The sequence below is a fragment of the Labrus bergylta genome, chromosome 19 (assembly GCF_963930695.1).
Source record: "Labrus bergylta chromosome 19, fLabBer1.1, whole genome shotgun sequence".
Classification (NCBI taxonomy): domain Eukaryota; kingdom Metazoa; phylum Chordata; class Actinopteri; order Labriformes; family Labridae; genus Labrus; species Labrus bergylta.
In genome coordinates, this window is record NC_089213.1 from 19734859 (window position 1) to 19750407 (window position 15549).

The 15549-nt window shown below is 39.9% G+C and overlaps 1 protein-coding gene across 2 annotated transcripts; it reads right to left on the bottom strand.

The window, feature by feature from the left end:
* Window positions 1–280: 280 nt before the first annotated feature.
* Window positions 281–14230, bottom strand: LOC109999236 (zinc finger protein 385D). 2 transcript variants are annotated; one of them, XM_020654241.3, is made up of 8 exons: window positions 14073–14230; window positions 11536–11651; window positions 5198–5305; window positions 4590–4758; window positions 3361–3612; window positions 3095–3276; window positions 1350–1451; window positions 281–1062 (listed from the first exon to the last, which is right to left on the bottom strand). In XM_020654241.3, the coding sequence occupies exons 1-8, from the start codon at window positions 14080–14082 to the stop codon at window positions 820–822; spliced, it is 1182 nt and encodes a 393-aa protein (XP_020509897.2). In that variant the 5' UTR covers window positions 14083–14230; the 3' UTR covers window positions 281–819. The 2 variants fall into 2 exon arrangements, with proteins under 2 accessions (XP_020509897.2, XP_065804403.1); XM_065948331.1 differs by lacking the exon at window positions 11536–11651 and having other exon boundaries at window positions 14073–14227.
* Window positions 14231–15549: the final 1319 nt, after the last annotated feature.

The window sequence follows — 15549 nt, forward strand, 5'->3', positions numbered from 1 at the left end:
ATGGACGTGTCCTTTCTTTTATTTAGGGAAATATCCGAGCACAGACTGAGGCTAAGGTCTGTGTCTGAACGCAGAGAGTTATGGGAGTCTAGGAGGAGGTGATGACGGACTGAGTCTTGGCGTCTCTGCTGTTCTGGCAGCGTCTTAGTGAACACGTACGCACAGGAGCTGAAAGACTGACGTTTACATCATGTGAACCTTATTTAATGATCTTTTGGAAGACATATATATATCGGAGAAACACAATCGATGTCAGAAAGGTAAAGGATTCAAACGTGCGTATAGCCACAGGTATTGTTTATTGCAAAATAGTGAACATTCAGTCAAGCATGCTCTGATCGGCAGTCATACACACACAGTTAAAGTCAGCAGGGAAGTTAAGAGGACCTATATGATAAGTGTGGTAAAAAAAAGGGGGGGGGGGTGATACATTGCTGTCAAAATTAACATAGATTTAAATAGTTTTCATAGGAACCTGAATACATGTGTGTCTGACAAGTCAGTAGCCTGATATTTTTACATCATTTTATCCCCATACTTTTTGAGTTTTCATATGCAAATTTCATTTGATAACCTCTGTGCAGACAAAGCCTCACGGCCCCTTTCAGATCTCACACACACACACATATCAGAAAACACTTTTCCCCACTTTGTTTTTCCTCCATCCTAAGCTGCCTCGTGGATTTGGTCCCAGCCAATAATATCCCTTCCTGGTCCATCACAAGCACAGTGCGTGCTGTTGAGTGAAGAACAGTAAGCACTGTCTTGGGTGTGTGTTCTTTTGGCCGTACTTTCGAGCCGTCTGATATCTCAACCTGGTCAGTAAGGTGAAAACAGAAGCGGTGTGTGCGTGGAACAGATGCTGGGTCTGGGTGCCGGATGCAGCAGCGCCTGTGGGAGGGGCTGACTCTGAAAGAGGGCGGGGCACGAGTTTGAAGCAGTGGGGAGAGGGAAGGAGGGCAGCATTGCCATCGCAGCGGTTGCGGCAGAGAGTTGACGCTGTAGTAGACACGAGACCAGGGGTTTGGTCATGTCTTGGTTCTTCTGAAGAGCGAGGCGAATCTGAGGAGGAAACAAACAAATTGTCTCTCTCACAAGGAAATTGAGAAGTTCAAGTAGGACACTAGAGAAGTCGGAGGAGATAAAGTCTTCATAGCTGATCTGAACATAACCCATCCTTTTTCCTCTTATAACGTCATCGGATTAAAACACAAGACTCCTTCCATCTAAATCACTGGCAATTTGTCCTATTAAAAGTAGGGAGTGGATGGTCTGGAAAACAAACTTGTGAACACAAACATAATGATGAGGGATGATGGTTAATTTAAAATAAAAAAAGAAGGACTTACTGCCTGGAAACTCTGGTGACGCTGGGTGGGAGTGTAGGGGCTGAACTTGGGCTTGGCTGGCTTGCCTGCTGCTCTGTCTTTGTGTCTCCTGCTGCTGATGTGCTGTGGGTGGAGAAGAGAAACATGCAGATGAACAGACAGGGAAATAAAGATAGAGGGACAAAGATAGAAGAGAGAGAAAGTATAATCACAGAAGAAGAAATTACAAGGAAGCTGAATCAAAGCTCCTTTTTTTGACGACGGACGGACGGACTGTTGATATTCAGTTTGCAGACTTTGAAAGTAAATTATTCACGAGGGGCGGGTTTGGAGATCTTTTTGATTTGATTGACGTGCACAAACAGATGGCTACGGCCAGCGCTGAACACAGTCAGCAGCGAAGAGCTGAATATTCATGAGCACCTGGCCAAAATAAACTTTTTCAACGGCTATAAAGACATTCAACACTCAGCATTCATATCACGTATAGAGATGCTAATAGTGCACTAACATGCTGAAAACAGACCAGGCGTAGTGTGTAATTTATTGAGTTGACTGTGAATTTAACTCACCTACAATGACAGTTATGTTATAATTTGGAAAAAAAATCCACACAGGCCTGAAAAACACTTTCTGTATTACATAAGAAGTAGAGTGATGACAGCTCTGTCTGTGTCGCCCCCGTGAAAGGGGTAAATCTGTGAGACAGATGACCTTTTCATAGTTTTACATGTGTAAGAGGGACTATCAAGCAAGAAGTGTGACACATCAGATTCTCACCTACACAGTGTTCAATCTAACTGAGCAACAACAAGCAACTATGGTCAGTGAGTCATGTACTATACAAAACATATTGGTACAAAAAAAAACAAATACAGTTACAATACTCTACCAAAGTTCTACTATAAGGCACTTGTATGAGTATTGTCTCCTTATGATTTACTTAACTTACTGAACTCCATCGCATTTATCACACAGTTTAGTTGATAATCTTTGTATATAAAAAAGGAATTAAGTCATATAACAACACAAGTCTGAAAATACAAATATTTGTTTCTGCAGAAGAACTCAACTCCCTCTTCTTTTTTTCCCATTCATCACATCTATTCACTGACCTTTAGAGGGGATGTAGAAAATATATATTACTTGTAAATGTTGCATTACAGTGGAAATAAAGTGAGCTCTAAAAATAAATCAGAGCTCATTCAAATATTTTGGATTTTTATGAAAAAGTAAATTGTAATATCATCAGCATATTAAGTATAAAATGCTGATGAGCAGAACAAATTCTGTACACTCTAAAAAAACATAACAAATAGTAATGGGAACAGAATTTCCCCCTGGGATTAATAAAGTATTTCTGATTCTGATTCTGGTGTATATGTTTGGGGCCCCAGACCAGTAAGGGGGGCCCCTGAAGGCTGACAAACTTTGAACCACAGCAGTGGCTAAATTTTTTGCAATGACAGTAGGAAACCTCCCCAAGGGGGCCTCATCGGAAAGTACTCTTGTTGCTGTCAAAACCGAAGTTTTCCAATGAAAGTCATCAAAGAAAAATGAAGAGGAATTATCTGTCCATCTGCTGGTTGGAGGGCCCCCAAATTAATTTCTGCAATGGGCCCCAACAGACTCTAGAATCACCACTGTGAGCAAGTCTGTACCCAAATCCAGACACCCAAACTTAGCTCTGTCATTGGATGATTCTGTTTAAATTGCTGTAAAAACTAAACCTGCTTTTGTAGTACATGTAGATTTTAGCTACTGACCTGTTTGAGCTGTATCTCAGAGTTGACGTGCACATCACAGATTTCACAATGGAAAGTTTTGTTTTGGAGTCCCGTCGTTGACTCAGATGGTGCAGCCAACTTGGCCTTGACGCCCATCCTCGGGAAGGACTTGATGGCTCCATCCCCACTCCTCGCCTCCAACATCGTCTTGTGCTTAGTGCCTGAGTGGATACGAAGTCACATCAACCTTATGTCTTATGAGGCTTGCCTATAGAGAGATGTCAGCTGTGCCTACAGGTCCTCACCGCTGTTGTGGGCCTGCAGCTGGGAGGCAGAGTTGACGGCCACTTTGCAGAGGGAGCAATAAAGTAGACGCTTAGCTTTTTCCTCTTCTGTTTCCTCTTCTGGAGTCACCGCCGCCTCACCGTCACCTTGTGTCTCCTTTTCTGGCCTCGTCCGACTGGGTGACATGGAGGGCTCGGAGTGTGCTTTCACAGTTTCAGTGGCGCTGTCGCTGGATGGCGACACCTCTGAGGAAATGTTTGAGGCTGTTGTTTCTGGGGGGGAAAAAAAAGATAACACACAAAACAATCAGGTAAGTGAGCGGGCAAGGTTGATTTATCCACTTCTAAAATGGCAGAACTTTTACACAATAAAAAGCTGCAATTTTGCGACATGCTCTGTGGTAGAATAAACACCCATCAAGCTGATTATGAGCTTCCCTAATCACACTAATAACCAATCATTTCCCTGAGGATTTGCATCCAGGACTGAAACAAACATTTTTGTTCAGAAATGATTTGCCTCTTCAATCTTTTGTGTGACTTGACTTGAAGAGCTTCCCTAGAGGAGCGTGTGCTGATATGAGGACTCACTCTTTGCTAATAACAATGATTAGCTCTGTTTCATTGAGTGGGTGTCTGTTTGGTACCATTGACTCCCCACTCTTGAGAGGCCAATGAGGCTGTTTGCTGAAGTAATCCTGAGGGGCTCGTTCACTTCCAATTGGAAATGATCACTGATTCTTTTACTCTTACAAACAAACTTTCATATTAGTGTCCTTGAGTATAATTCTCCTGTTTTTTTTTTGCTGTTTAACTTTCAGCAAAATGTATTATTGCCATTCCCAAACTCCCACAAAGGTAGCACATCAGGACTGGGAAGCAGTTGATGCTCTGAATCGCATTTATTTCAGCATGTTTCCATGAACATGAAAGAAAACTACCCCCTGATCAAATTCAAAGCTTTGTCAGTGCGTTTTGATCTCCATAGCCACTGAGGAGGTCAGTTAATGTAGAGAAGAAGAAGAAGAGCTTCACTTTCAAAGTCTGCACTGTGAAACGTTGAGCAGCAGGAGGCTTAACGCATCAAAGAGTTAAAGTCGTGACGGGGGAAAAGAGGGTCTGAGCCTTACATTCCTACACTGCATTTAAAGCTGTCATATGTTTCATGTCTGTTCACAAGCACAGACAGACACACACACACACACACACACACACACAGTTAAGGTATGCATGCTTGCAGATACACACACCTCCTGATGTTGTGTCGGAGCTGAAGGGCTGTGAGCAGAGCAACGGGAGGATTTGCGATGTGGTTTCCTTGGCTACGGGGTCGGAGGCCCTGATCTTTGAGTCAGGGGCGTCAAGAGATTTCAGCCTTTTTGCATGTTTGGGCCCACTGTATTGGAAAGTAGCCTGCACCTGTGTACAAAACAACAAACAAGACAACATTAATGTATTGGACCTGATTATTAAGCTTTGTGAACCTGACAGTATTCTATATTTTCAGACACTAAACACGACATGAATTTCAAAGTAAGTGATATTTCTTTTTCTGGCAATGCTCTGCTGCACCTTCTTAGAATTTCTCTTTACTGGTGACATGATATTGCTGTTCAGCACATAGTAGTATTCTTATGTGAATAATTCTGTGGTAATCACAATGAAAATAGGAACTTTCCGAAGGTCATGTGAGGTGTTTGAAGCAGCTTTCACCCAGTAAGAGAGCTAAAAAAAAAAGAAAAAAAAAGGGCAGGCCTACTTTACCACTCAACTGCCAGGTAAGGGTGTGTGTGAGAAACAATGTCAACTTGAGAGGTAAACAATTACAAGTGTGTGTTTCCCACAAGACAACACCCACTTCAGAGTTGATCCTCAGTCGACACACTCCGCAGGCACTGGGCTTTCTCTTCAGAGGTGAGATCGCCCCGGAGCCTGGACCAATCAGAGCTTTATGGACGGAATCCATCTGCAACAAACCAGAAGTGTAACTGTGAGGTCATGACCGGCTCAGGATTGTGTAAGAAAGACAAGAAAGAGAAGTTAGTGAAAGTTAATGTCCCCCAAAGTGTCAATGACAGGCTGTCTGCGAGATAATGTGGATTTATTATATGCATATTATAGGTGGGGGCCAGCAGCATACATAAAGTTCCTTTCACATTTGCACTGTACACATGAAAACTGCCCTGCATTAACTGTTTGACTGGAGTACATGCTTGAACACAAACGGCCAAATCTGTTCACCCTGACTTTATCCAGACTTTTTTTTACTGCCAGCCACCTGGTGAAATGTGCGTGTGAAGTCATGGTGAGCAAATGTTCGAACTAAGCAGTTCTTGAACATTCCCTTGTGAGTAATTGGGCGGGGTGATGACATTGTTATTCTTTTCCACAGTTGTGTTTTGGTTGCAAAAAACAATCTTGTGTTGTAATGACATTAAAACAGAAAGAACCAGCCTTTTAGACTCCTCTGGTCAACACAGTCACCCTCCCCTCACTTACACCAATCAGAGTATATTGAATTGTGAAACCACGTCTGGCACAGGTAGTCCCTCTGTTTATGAAACTATCAGGGCCGGACTGTCCTGAAATTATCTGTAAAAAAAAATCTCAGGAGTTCATGTGTAGAAGCGGCTTCATATTGTTCATTAGAGAGAACATAAACTGACCATGTGGTCATCTTGGGTTTGGCTTAGTTTAACATCACATCGAGATTTTTTCTAATAGTGACATGAAAAAAACTGCTGGTACACTCAATACTGTAGAATTATTCCCACTTAATATTAAGACAGCTATATGAAATAGCAAATTCACAATTAACTCTATAGGTAGTCAGGATTATGGACACTATGGCCCATTGTTTTGATGTGGTTTGGAAATCCGCTGATAAAGTAGGAAGTACACAAAAACCTTCCAGGAGGGCTGATCAGGGGTCAATAGACGTGTCAGATAATCAAGGGACTTTCATCCTGAGAACTAGGCTTTGTTGACTTCTTTTAAGTGATGCTTTATAAGATGGCTATGTAATGCCTGTATACTGTAGTTACGTTAAAACTGATGTGTTAGTAAGTTTCATTATAGACATCGACTCTCAGGCAGGATCCAAAGAAAGTACTGGAGCACAGGAATCACTTAAGGCACATGTATGTAGGTGTAGGTCAGGATTCTGCCTGAGAGAAGGAGTCCACTCAGTTACATATTGAACATCTAAGGTCCCTCTCTGAGAGCACTGATGTCAGAACAAGTTACCCTAAATGAAGAATGCAAACTTTTTGCTTACATGAATGCCTCTATATTTTAAAATTTTCACACAATCCTGAAGCCAGTAATAACTACCATGAATTCCACATGACCACAGCCACAGCTTCCCATGATAGATCTTTAACTCTTAACATTTTACAGCCGTCTTCAAACCTACAGGTGTGAGGGGAGTGCTGAAAACTAAGGCTCACCCAGTGTTATGGTGCTTTTGTCCTTGCAGAAAGTTTTTCCCCCCACAGTTATAAATGAAGGTGGGGCAAGATGCTGTTTACTTTAAATTCATGCATTTTATGGAAAATTTGTTATATTGTTTTGAAATTGAGTGCTGTTTAGAAGTATGAACAAACAAAAATAACAACAAATAAACATGAACCCTTCACTAGTTGTCTCGGTTTCTTTATGAGTGTGAGAGTGAGGCAGTAAACCTCCCATGTCTCATGGCATGTGTGTGTTAGTTAACCTAATTACTCTACCAGGGTCTGAGCAAACGACACTGTGCATCTCTAGACATGATCTGGAATGTTAAACAAGCACATGGCAGTATAAAAGCATACTAGCCTTTGTGGAGCACAGCAAACCTATTACCTGTGATGAAATGTAGGCAGTCATATAACCAGCCACAACCAAGACGGTTTAATGGAAACGTGGCTGAAGGTGACGTTAAGATTTATGTGTTATTACAGCTCAGCCAACTAGTCCTCCATGCCCTGAAAACTCAAAGCGTAGCAATAAAAATGGAGATTCTTCTCGGTTCTGTCGTGCCAAAGATGAATTATTCGCTCAGAAAGCAACTAAATCTGACTGTAAGAGTTTGTGGGTGTGAGAGTTTTAACTCATTTTCTTTGATCATCACTCCAGGCGGCTACTCGGGAATATATCTCTGCAGTCTCTTATCTCTCTGTTTCTCAGCAGCTGTTGGTGTTAGACAAATAAACACATGGAGGTCTTCCCTGTTTCATAATCTAAATCACTTATGCATACAAAGAACTAGAAGCAATAACATGAACTTATGAATAAAGGGATAAAGGGATAACAATAAAGCCACATAAATGTTAATCAAGAGCTGGAGTTTTATATTTCACTGAATGAGCCGAAACATTTTAAAGTGGCTTAAAGCCCGTCTCAATCCTTCCTCAGGTCCCATGGACTTCAAGTTTGACCTTCTATCAAGAATTCCTCCCTTCACCCCTCCATCTGCTCCCCTGTAAACCCTCTGCCTCTCCCTTCTTTTCTGTCAGATCAAAGTCCCCCTTGCTGCCTCCCTCTGGACTCCCACTCTGCTCTCTGGACGAGCACCTGTGGCAAAGTCATTTTGCCCTTCATACTCATCGCGTCTTGTTTCCTTCTTCTGTACACACTTAATCAACAGCTGACTGAAAAGTAGTCCCTCTCCCTCCTCTTCTCCACCACTACTCCTATACAAGCTGCTAATTGTGACATGAAATGCAGCAGATTCTCTTGCCATTCTCAAGTCAAACAGATCAAAAGCTCTGATGATAGCATTCTGCTGTGTTCCAGGTTCAAATATGTAGCGATGAAGACAATCAGAAAAAAAAGTGAAAGGACATTTGGCCAGATTTCAATTGAAACAAAAAAACAAAAAAAACTTTCGATAGCCTAAAGCAAGGCAACAGTTTGTGTAATCATCCAACCGCTGTTCTCCTGCCAAATCTTTACTATTTACTTTGGCTGATTAATCCTGCATTCGATTGAAAATGTTAGCAATTAACAATAATGTCAGCTGGGAACTGAAAAATGCTAATATTAGCTGTGTCTTAGCTGTAGCTAGAGGAGTCCTCAGAGAAGCATATTTGTAAACGTAAAGGACAGTCAAGTCACAAAACTGTTTGCTAGCTAAGTTCAGCTTGGAATTTATGCCTCTCTTATTGTATATTGAAACACTTCAAATGCAAAATATTCAGCCAAGACGAGGTTGAATACCATATTAAGTGTTGTCAAATACAAGCTAGTTTTGTTATGGGTGAAGTCGGGTCAGCTAAGTCACAAAAGCTAACATAATAACTCAAACAATTCTTAGCTTACATAGCCTGTTTTAGCTTAATTAATTGTCTAGGAATTGTAAGCCTTCCCCATTAATTATAGAATATGTTACTATTATATTATTATTTTGGATTTCCAAATTGAATTTAGGTTGACAGTTGAATTAAATCATATGTGAGGATTTAAGAACTTATTTTCTCAAAAAATGTTGAACTTTAAAAAACGTTTTAAAATCAACATGTCCAAAGGGGGAAGTCTGCAAACATGTCCATGTTCAATCTGAGACAAATGTGCATCTTAAAAAGTGCACTTTATGAGTATAACATTAATTTGGGACAGAAGCAAATTTCCCGATCAAATCAGTTAAACATTAACGTTTAATCAACATCTAAAACATAGTTTCTGTATTAATTTGCATACAGTATTCTCACACACACAGCTGTGTTGGTGTTTCAGACAGTCAGCTCAAAGGAGTGAGCTATAGCTAAAACATAACACATAAAGCTAAAGCAGACTTTTATCTGGAATAGAGTCAACATTTAAAATGATGAATGTTCCTCGATCTACATAGTGTACCATGTGACAGGTGAGAACATGACGTCAAGCACCAATAAAGAGGACGGGTTGTGATAAATGAGCTGCAGCTTTTCTGTTCTTTGTTATTTAAATTATGATTTGCTTGGAAAAGAAACAAAAAAATCCATCAAATACGAAGCCAACAAGTCCCCTGATTGTGGCTCTGGATCCCTGGCTCATGATATACAGACACACTCTGTAGTAACCATGACGACCCACATGTGGGCATCAAACAAAGTTGTCCAGCGCTTTACATAGGCCAGCACATGTGGCATCTGTATTTGATAAGCATCTGATTTTGCCTTTAAATTATGGTGAGCTATCCAGTTTAAAACACATACAAGACTAAAGACTTTTTAATGTTTTTTTTATTAATTAATATTGAAATCAAAACCTTAAAAGCACCTGAGAAAGTTGGTATTGTTGATTAAACAGAAGAAGTGAAATGATTAAACTGATCGAGTAATTTGGGGAACAGAAAATTGAGCAGACATTGATTTGATTAACTGTTTCAACTAAAACTGACTGTTTCCTCTTATAATCCTTATTTTACTGTTTGTTCTTATTAAGTATATTATTTCTTCTGAAGTTTATATTCTCTGTGTTTGAATAGTATCATGTTTCCTCTATTTCTATTTCTAATGTTTCTGTTTTAATCCTAAAAGTCGAGCCAGGGACTGGGGATGCAAATAAGCCACGGCTAAACCTGTATGCCTGGCATCTACTTTGTGTTTTATGAAGCAATGTTCATTGCATGTGTCAACATGTTTATTTTTTTATGTTAGGCATGTAGCAATGCTCCACTTCCACATACAGAAAAAGAGTGAAAGCTATAAATCGCTATAATAACACCAAGCTAAATGCAGGGACTGTAAAGGTCAAGAAACTTTTTCTCAGGGGTGAGATATTCCTTCAGCTGCAGAATTGGAGATAGTTTTGGAGTTGAAAAAAGGACAGTCTTATAAATAGGCGAGATGGGATGTGACTCAGTGGGGAGAAGGTGATGTGAGGTGTTTGAAAGACTCTTGTCTATATAAGTCAGACAAAGGAAAGTGAAACATTTTTTTAATTGAAATAAAAAGAAATGGAAAGGTTTGATATTGTGTGTATGTTGTCAGGAAATGTATAAAATAAAAATAAGTAATGGGCATGTGGAGAAAGTGTGAGAGAGCTGAAGAGGTCAGGGTGAAGAGTGGAGAGAAAGATGAACACAGACGAGAGAAGAGTTGAAGGGAACAAGGTGATGAATGAACGCGGAAAAATAATAAAGGCTGATGAGAAAGTGTGAGAGAGGAGAGCCAGAGCAGATTAGATGTCTGATTTGGACTCTTTTGGTAGGACAACATTGACTGTAAAAAAAAAAAAAAAAAGGACATAGTCTCAGTGACGTCAACCAATGGTTTATAAAGAGCCTTTTTATAGCCAAAAGATGGCGGTCACCATGTTGGAAATGCTGACTCTACCTGACTTTCGATCAATCTAGAGACAGTCAAAGAAATTGAGGTTCCTTACAACAAGCCCGCCTGTTAGTCAACTCAGAAACGTCCAGAATTATGCATAACTCCAAGGTTACAGAAGATCAAAACTTAGGATTTATTATAAATTCACCCTTCGCAGTAATTTACAAATAAAGAAATGAGCAATCAAGACCTTCTACCAGTACGTAAAGTTAATTCTTCTGTAAAAATAGGCATTTAAAAGATATGGGATCCAGCCTCAAGCGGACACTCAATTTGTCTTATAATCGGTTTCTTCCACACATCTGAAATCACTTAATGGTTTAAAGATGAGACAAAATGAAGAGAACAGACTCACCTTTTAACTTCATTATAAGGTTTTAAAGGAATTTAAATATTATCAAAACATTTTCGGTGATTGAAACCGTTTTTTGACTGTAGTTGATACATCTCAGCTAAGTAGTGTACATTGACTCTATCAGCAAAAAAACTGAAGCCACACATCATTCGACCAGCAGGAATATGCTAAGACATACTGCACGATTCTTGTATGAGGCAGTCCTCCACCTTGCCTGACACATTCATCCTCCTCAGGGCTAAGACTTCTGCTCTCCTCCTTCAACCACCACAAACACTGGGGGCAGACAGCGACAAGAAAAAGCTGTGTGAGGAATACCAAGGAATCAGCTCCACCTCCCGGGTTCGGAGGAAATGTCATAACTCTGTGCATCAGAGGTGATATATTTGGAATGGAGTGGGCAGCTGTAGCTCAGGCATCTGTGTATTCAAGCTGTTGTGTAAAATAAATTCCTCCATGCACTTGCAGAAATCATCCTCAAGATGAAGAAGTTTTGGGTTTTGATTATTTTGAGTGCAGCGGAGTACGGTTACTTAAAGAACTCACGTCGTTGAATCCAGGCAGCAGGTGAAACGGGAGGAGGGACTTGGTGTCTACAGAGGGCGGGATCCTGCCCAGCGTGGGACAGGCGAGCTGCGGGAGAGCCCTGTGACACACGTTACCTAGGAGACAGCATGGCAGGGAGGTGACAGGATACATAAACATATGGAGGAGTGATTTAGGAGAGATGAGGTGGTAACTATTATAAATTAGAATAGTATGATAATGATAAAAGCTAAAAGACCAAACAGGATATAAAGGATAAAGACATAATATGTAAGTTTTGTGGTCTTGAACATTTCCTCAGTATTTTTTCTTTAAACAGAAAAATAATCAGGGTGGTGTGACAAATAAATAAAATATATTTGGTCGCCTTTTAGACTCCTTAATGTCACAAGCACAACATTTTGCTTTATCTAAGTGAGCATCAATCTTGTTTCAATCATTCATAAATAAAGTAAAGGTTCACCCAGATCAAACATCATCTCATTATATTTAACAACACCCACTCATCAGCTCTGGAAGTGAAGTCAAAATGTGACACTTGTATTCAAGCTTAATCCTGTTCTTATGAACAAATATGAGCTACGTCAACATGCGTATGTTTTTTTTTACATCCCTCTTTCTTGTTTAAACACGAGACCTTGTGGCACATTATTGAAGGAAGAGCTATAGCTTTCCTCTGTCATTAATAATCCAACATAATATAATGTTTAAAAAATGTAACACCCTGATTATAGCCTTTCTGCATAATCTGTGATTATAATTTAGATACTTTACCACATGGTGCTAATAATTCTATAGGCTACATTTCTTTAATTAAAGTAAGTGCTGCCTCCACCATTGATGATAATTACATGTGTGATTGATTACAGCATTTTATTGAAATGTTTTAAATCAGAACTAATTAGTGCTTCAACCAATAATTATTTGTTCATTATTCCCATGCCAAATGCCTTAAATATAGTTCTAGAGGTAACATTATAAAATGTCTTGTTTTCCTTGAAGAAATGTTCTGTTAGATCATGCATGAAAGACTAAAAGGTGAATGTCACGTTTGAGCATCTGGAACCAATTTATATAAAAATAAATATTATTAAGTTGCTTCCTGGTTAGTTTTCAGAGCAAAAAGATATTCCTGCTTTGGCACTTATAATGGGATCTTTTACCTACATTCTTGATTAAGCATGTAACTGTTCACATGAGATGGTAGAAGAAGATATCACCTGTAAGCTTTCTTTAGATGTCCAGTTTTCAGACTGTGTGCTTTCATCACAAAGACACTGAAGTGTAATCAAATACTCTACAGGTGCTGAATGGCGGCTATGTCTGGGCCTGATTCTCTGAGCTTCACTACAGACTGATTCAGGACCACACCTACGGGTGGCCACCGTACAGGCCACATAGGCAATCATCATTATCAAAAGATCACAACACTCCCATCCGCTCTGCCATAACTGCGGTTGCCTTTAAATAGAACTCAAGTTGTTTGGACGCGCGCAAATTTCGTCAGGCGGTTGCCCATGGATACGTGAATGCTGATGAACCTCTGTGCAGTTTTGTTGTTGTTTGTATTTAACCCGTGAAAAGGTCGGCTGATGCGGACGTGGTCAAAACTGCAAAGCAACAAAAAATCGTTAGTATGAGTTGCACGTCATTGACGGCCGTATAAAGTCATGTTTGCATTTTCTCGGTAAAAAAAAAAAAAAGGTTCATAAAAAAGGGTAGATTAAAACTTTTTCGTGAAATCTTAATCAACATCTCACTAATGTGTCATGTTTAGACCTCGTCTGTCTGTCATCAGTCAGTAGCCAATTTCAACTGCGTAGAGAGTTGTTGTTTTTTTTATTTCTCACTGTCCCTCCCTATAGGCACATATTATATATATATTATTATTATTATTATTATGAGGCGTGAGTTTCTGATCCGTGGACACCTGACGTCACCGGGGCTCTCTTTCTTCACGGAGCCCGTGGCGTGGGGATTGCACTTTGAAACTTCTCTGAACTTTTGGCTGAGGTTAAGGCATGAAGTTAAGTCAGGACAGAACAGCATGCATGCTCAATTCTTCAGATAGGCTATTCCACATTTTTCGTTGCCTATTTGTCTGCTTTATTTTAAATACTTCCGCGTTACAATTTAAAGCAGTCATTTGTCTTACTTTTTTCAAGCGAGTTTTTTTCCCTTTAATCTGAAATTAAAGAAACAGGGCCTATCCTGCAATTAAAAAATATATATTAATGGCTAACTGTCTTCATTTTAAGAAATATAGTCTATCTTGCAATACCTGCTTTCTCTTTTTATTTATTCTCTCAGCAGGCTCCTTGAGGGCTATTGAAGAGTAAAAGCTTGATTAAAACGCTCCATGATCAAATATAAAGATAAAGACGCAGGCTTTTAATGCACTGAATGAGACTCACTTTCTTTTGTCTGTTTCACTGAGCAGGTGACTGACTTCACATAGCTCACACACATCAACATAGCAACAAGTCAGCTATTATAAACAACAAAAGAACTCAGTAGGGGTTGAACATTTCACTTACCAAAATACATGTCGGCACCAAGAAGAGAAATCCTGTTGCTCAGTGTGAGAATGAAATATCTTTCATCTCCATGCAGAGATGAGGATTTTGCGTCCTCTCCCTCCACGCTCTGCCTCTGCTCTCTCTCTCTCTCTCTCTCTCTCTCTCTCTCCTGCAGCTACATTGCTCCCCATCTGGATTCCCTCCTCCTCTTAACTGCCCGCCTCTTCCTTATGTGCTCTTCATCTCTTCACGATTCGTGTACAAGACTCCCCCTGTTGCCTATTCAAATCTCCCAGGAATCTTTTCTTTTTTTTTAAAATTCAGTAATCAGGAAATGGCTGTAATGAGTGTACGGTAACACACTGGATTCATACAACAAACCTTGATGTCAACACAGAGAGCAGGAGGCACATGTGGGTTTGATATCTCAACATAACACCACAACATGAAATTAAGTAATCCCGTCTTTAAGAGTAACAGATCGAGGCTGTCAAGGACTAAAAGAATGAATGTTGCACATGGGAATTTGTGGCTATCCTTACACGGTTGTTTGCAGGCTCCCCCATTTGGCCCCTGTGCTTGTACAGTAAGGAGCCCCTCTTCCTTCTCTTCTGTAAATGCTTTCCCATCTTCACTTTCCTCTCCAACCTTCGGGGTATTTTTAGATGCATCCCAAAGCTTTTCACTGCACAGAGAGGAAAGTACACACAATACATAATTTACAGTTCAGCTAAAAAAAACACACAACATGCTGTCATGCATTTATGCAGCCTTATGAATGCCCTCACCCACACTGAAGAGGATTTGAGTTTGTATCTGCAGGGAATTTACATCGTTACTCCTCAGCGACCTTGGCTCAACTTTCCTGTCCTGTAGCCAGATCGTGTTTCCCCCCTCTGTGTCAGGAAAGCAGACAACAACACATGTTTTCCCACAATCTGCAACTCCAAGGGGATTTAGCTCAGGAAGGCTATCAGTTCAACAACTGTTGACCTCCAAGTGCACACACAAACAAACACACACACATGGCCTTAATGTGCTCGTCCACCATAACTCATAAGCAGTTTAATCAGCTGAGAATAAAATAATTGAAAACAGATCACAAAGGGCCTCTCTGACAGGGTTGAGTCCAGACTTTTCTGACTGGGGTGACCATACAGTGTCACTCGTTCATGAATATTGTATATATTATATGTATATAATATGTATATATTTGTGCGCACACATAATAGTGTACATTGCCGTTTCTTGCACTGATTATTTTAACCAACATAACCACATTTCATAGTTTCATAAAGATGTTACATTCCTGTTTAGGATTCTATTTCATAGATTTAGAAATACCAAAAGATATTATCAGAAAACTCAAAAAAAAGATCCTAAGAATTATCTAAAAAAAAATCGCCATAAAAAGTATCAACAAAGGAAATGTGCTACATTCAAATGTTACAAAAAGTGGCAGACTGTAGCAACAATGTGTCATTTCAACACAAGC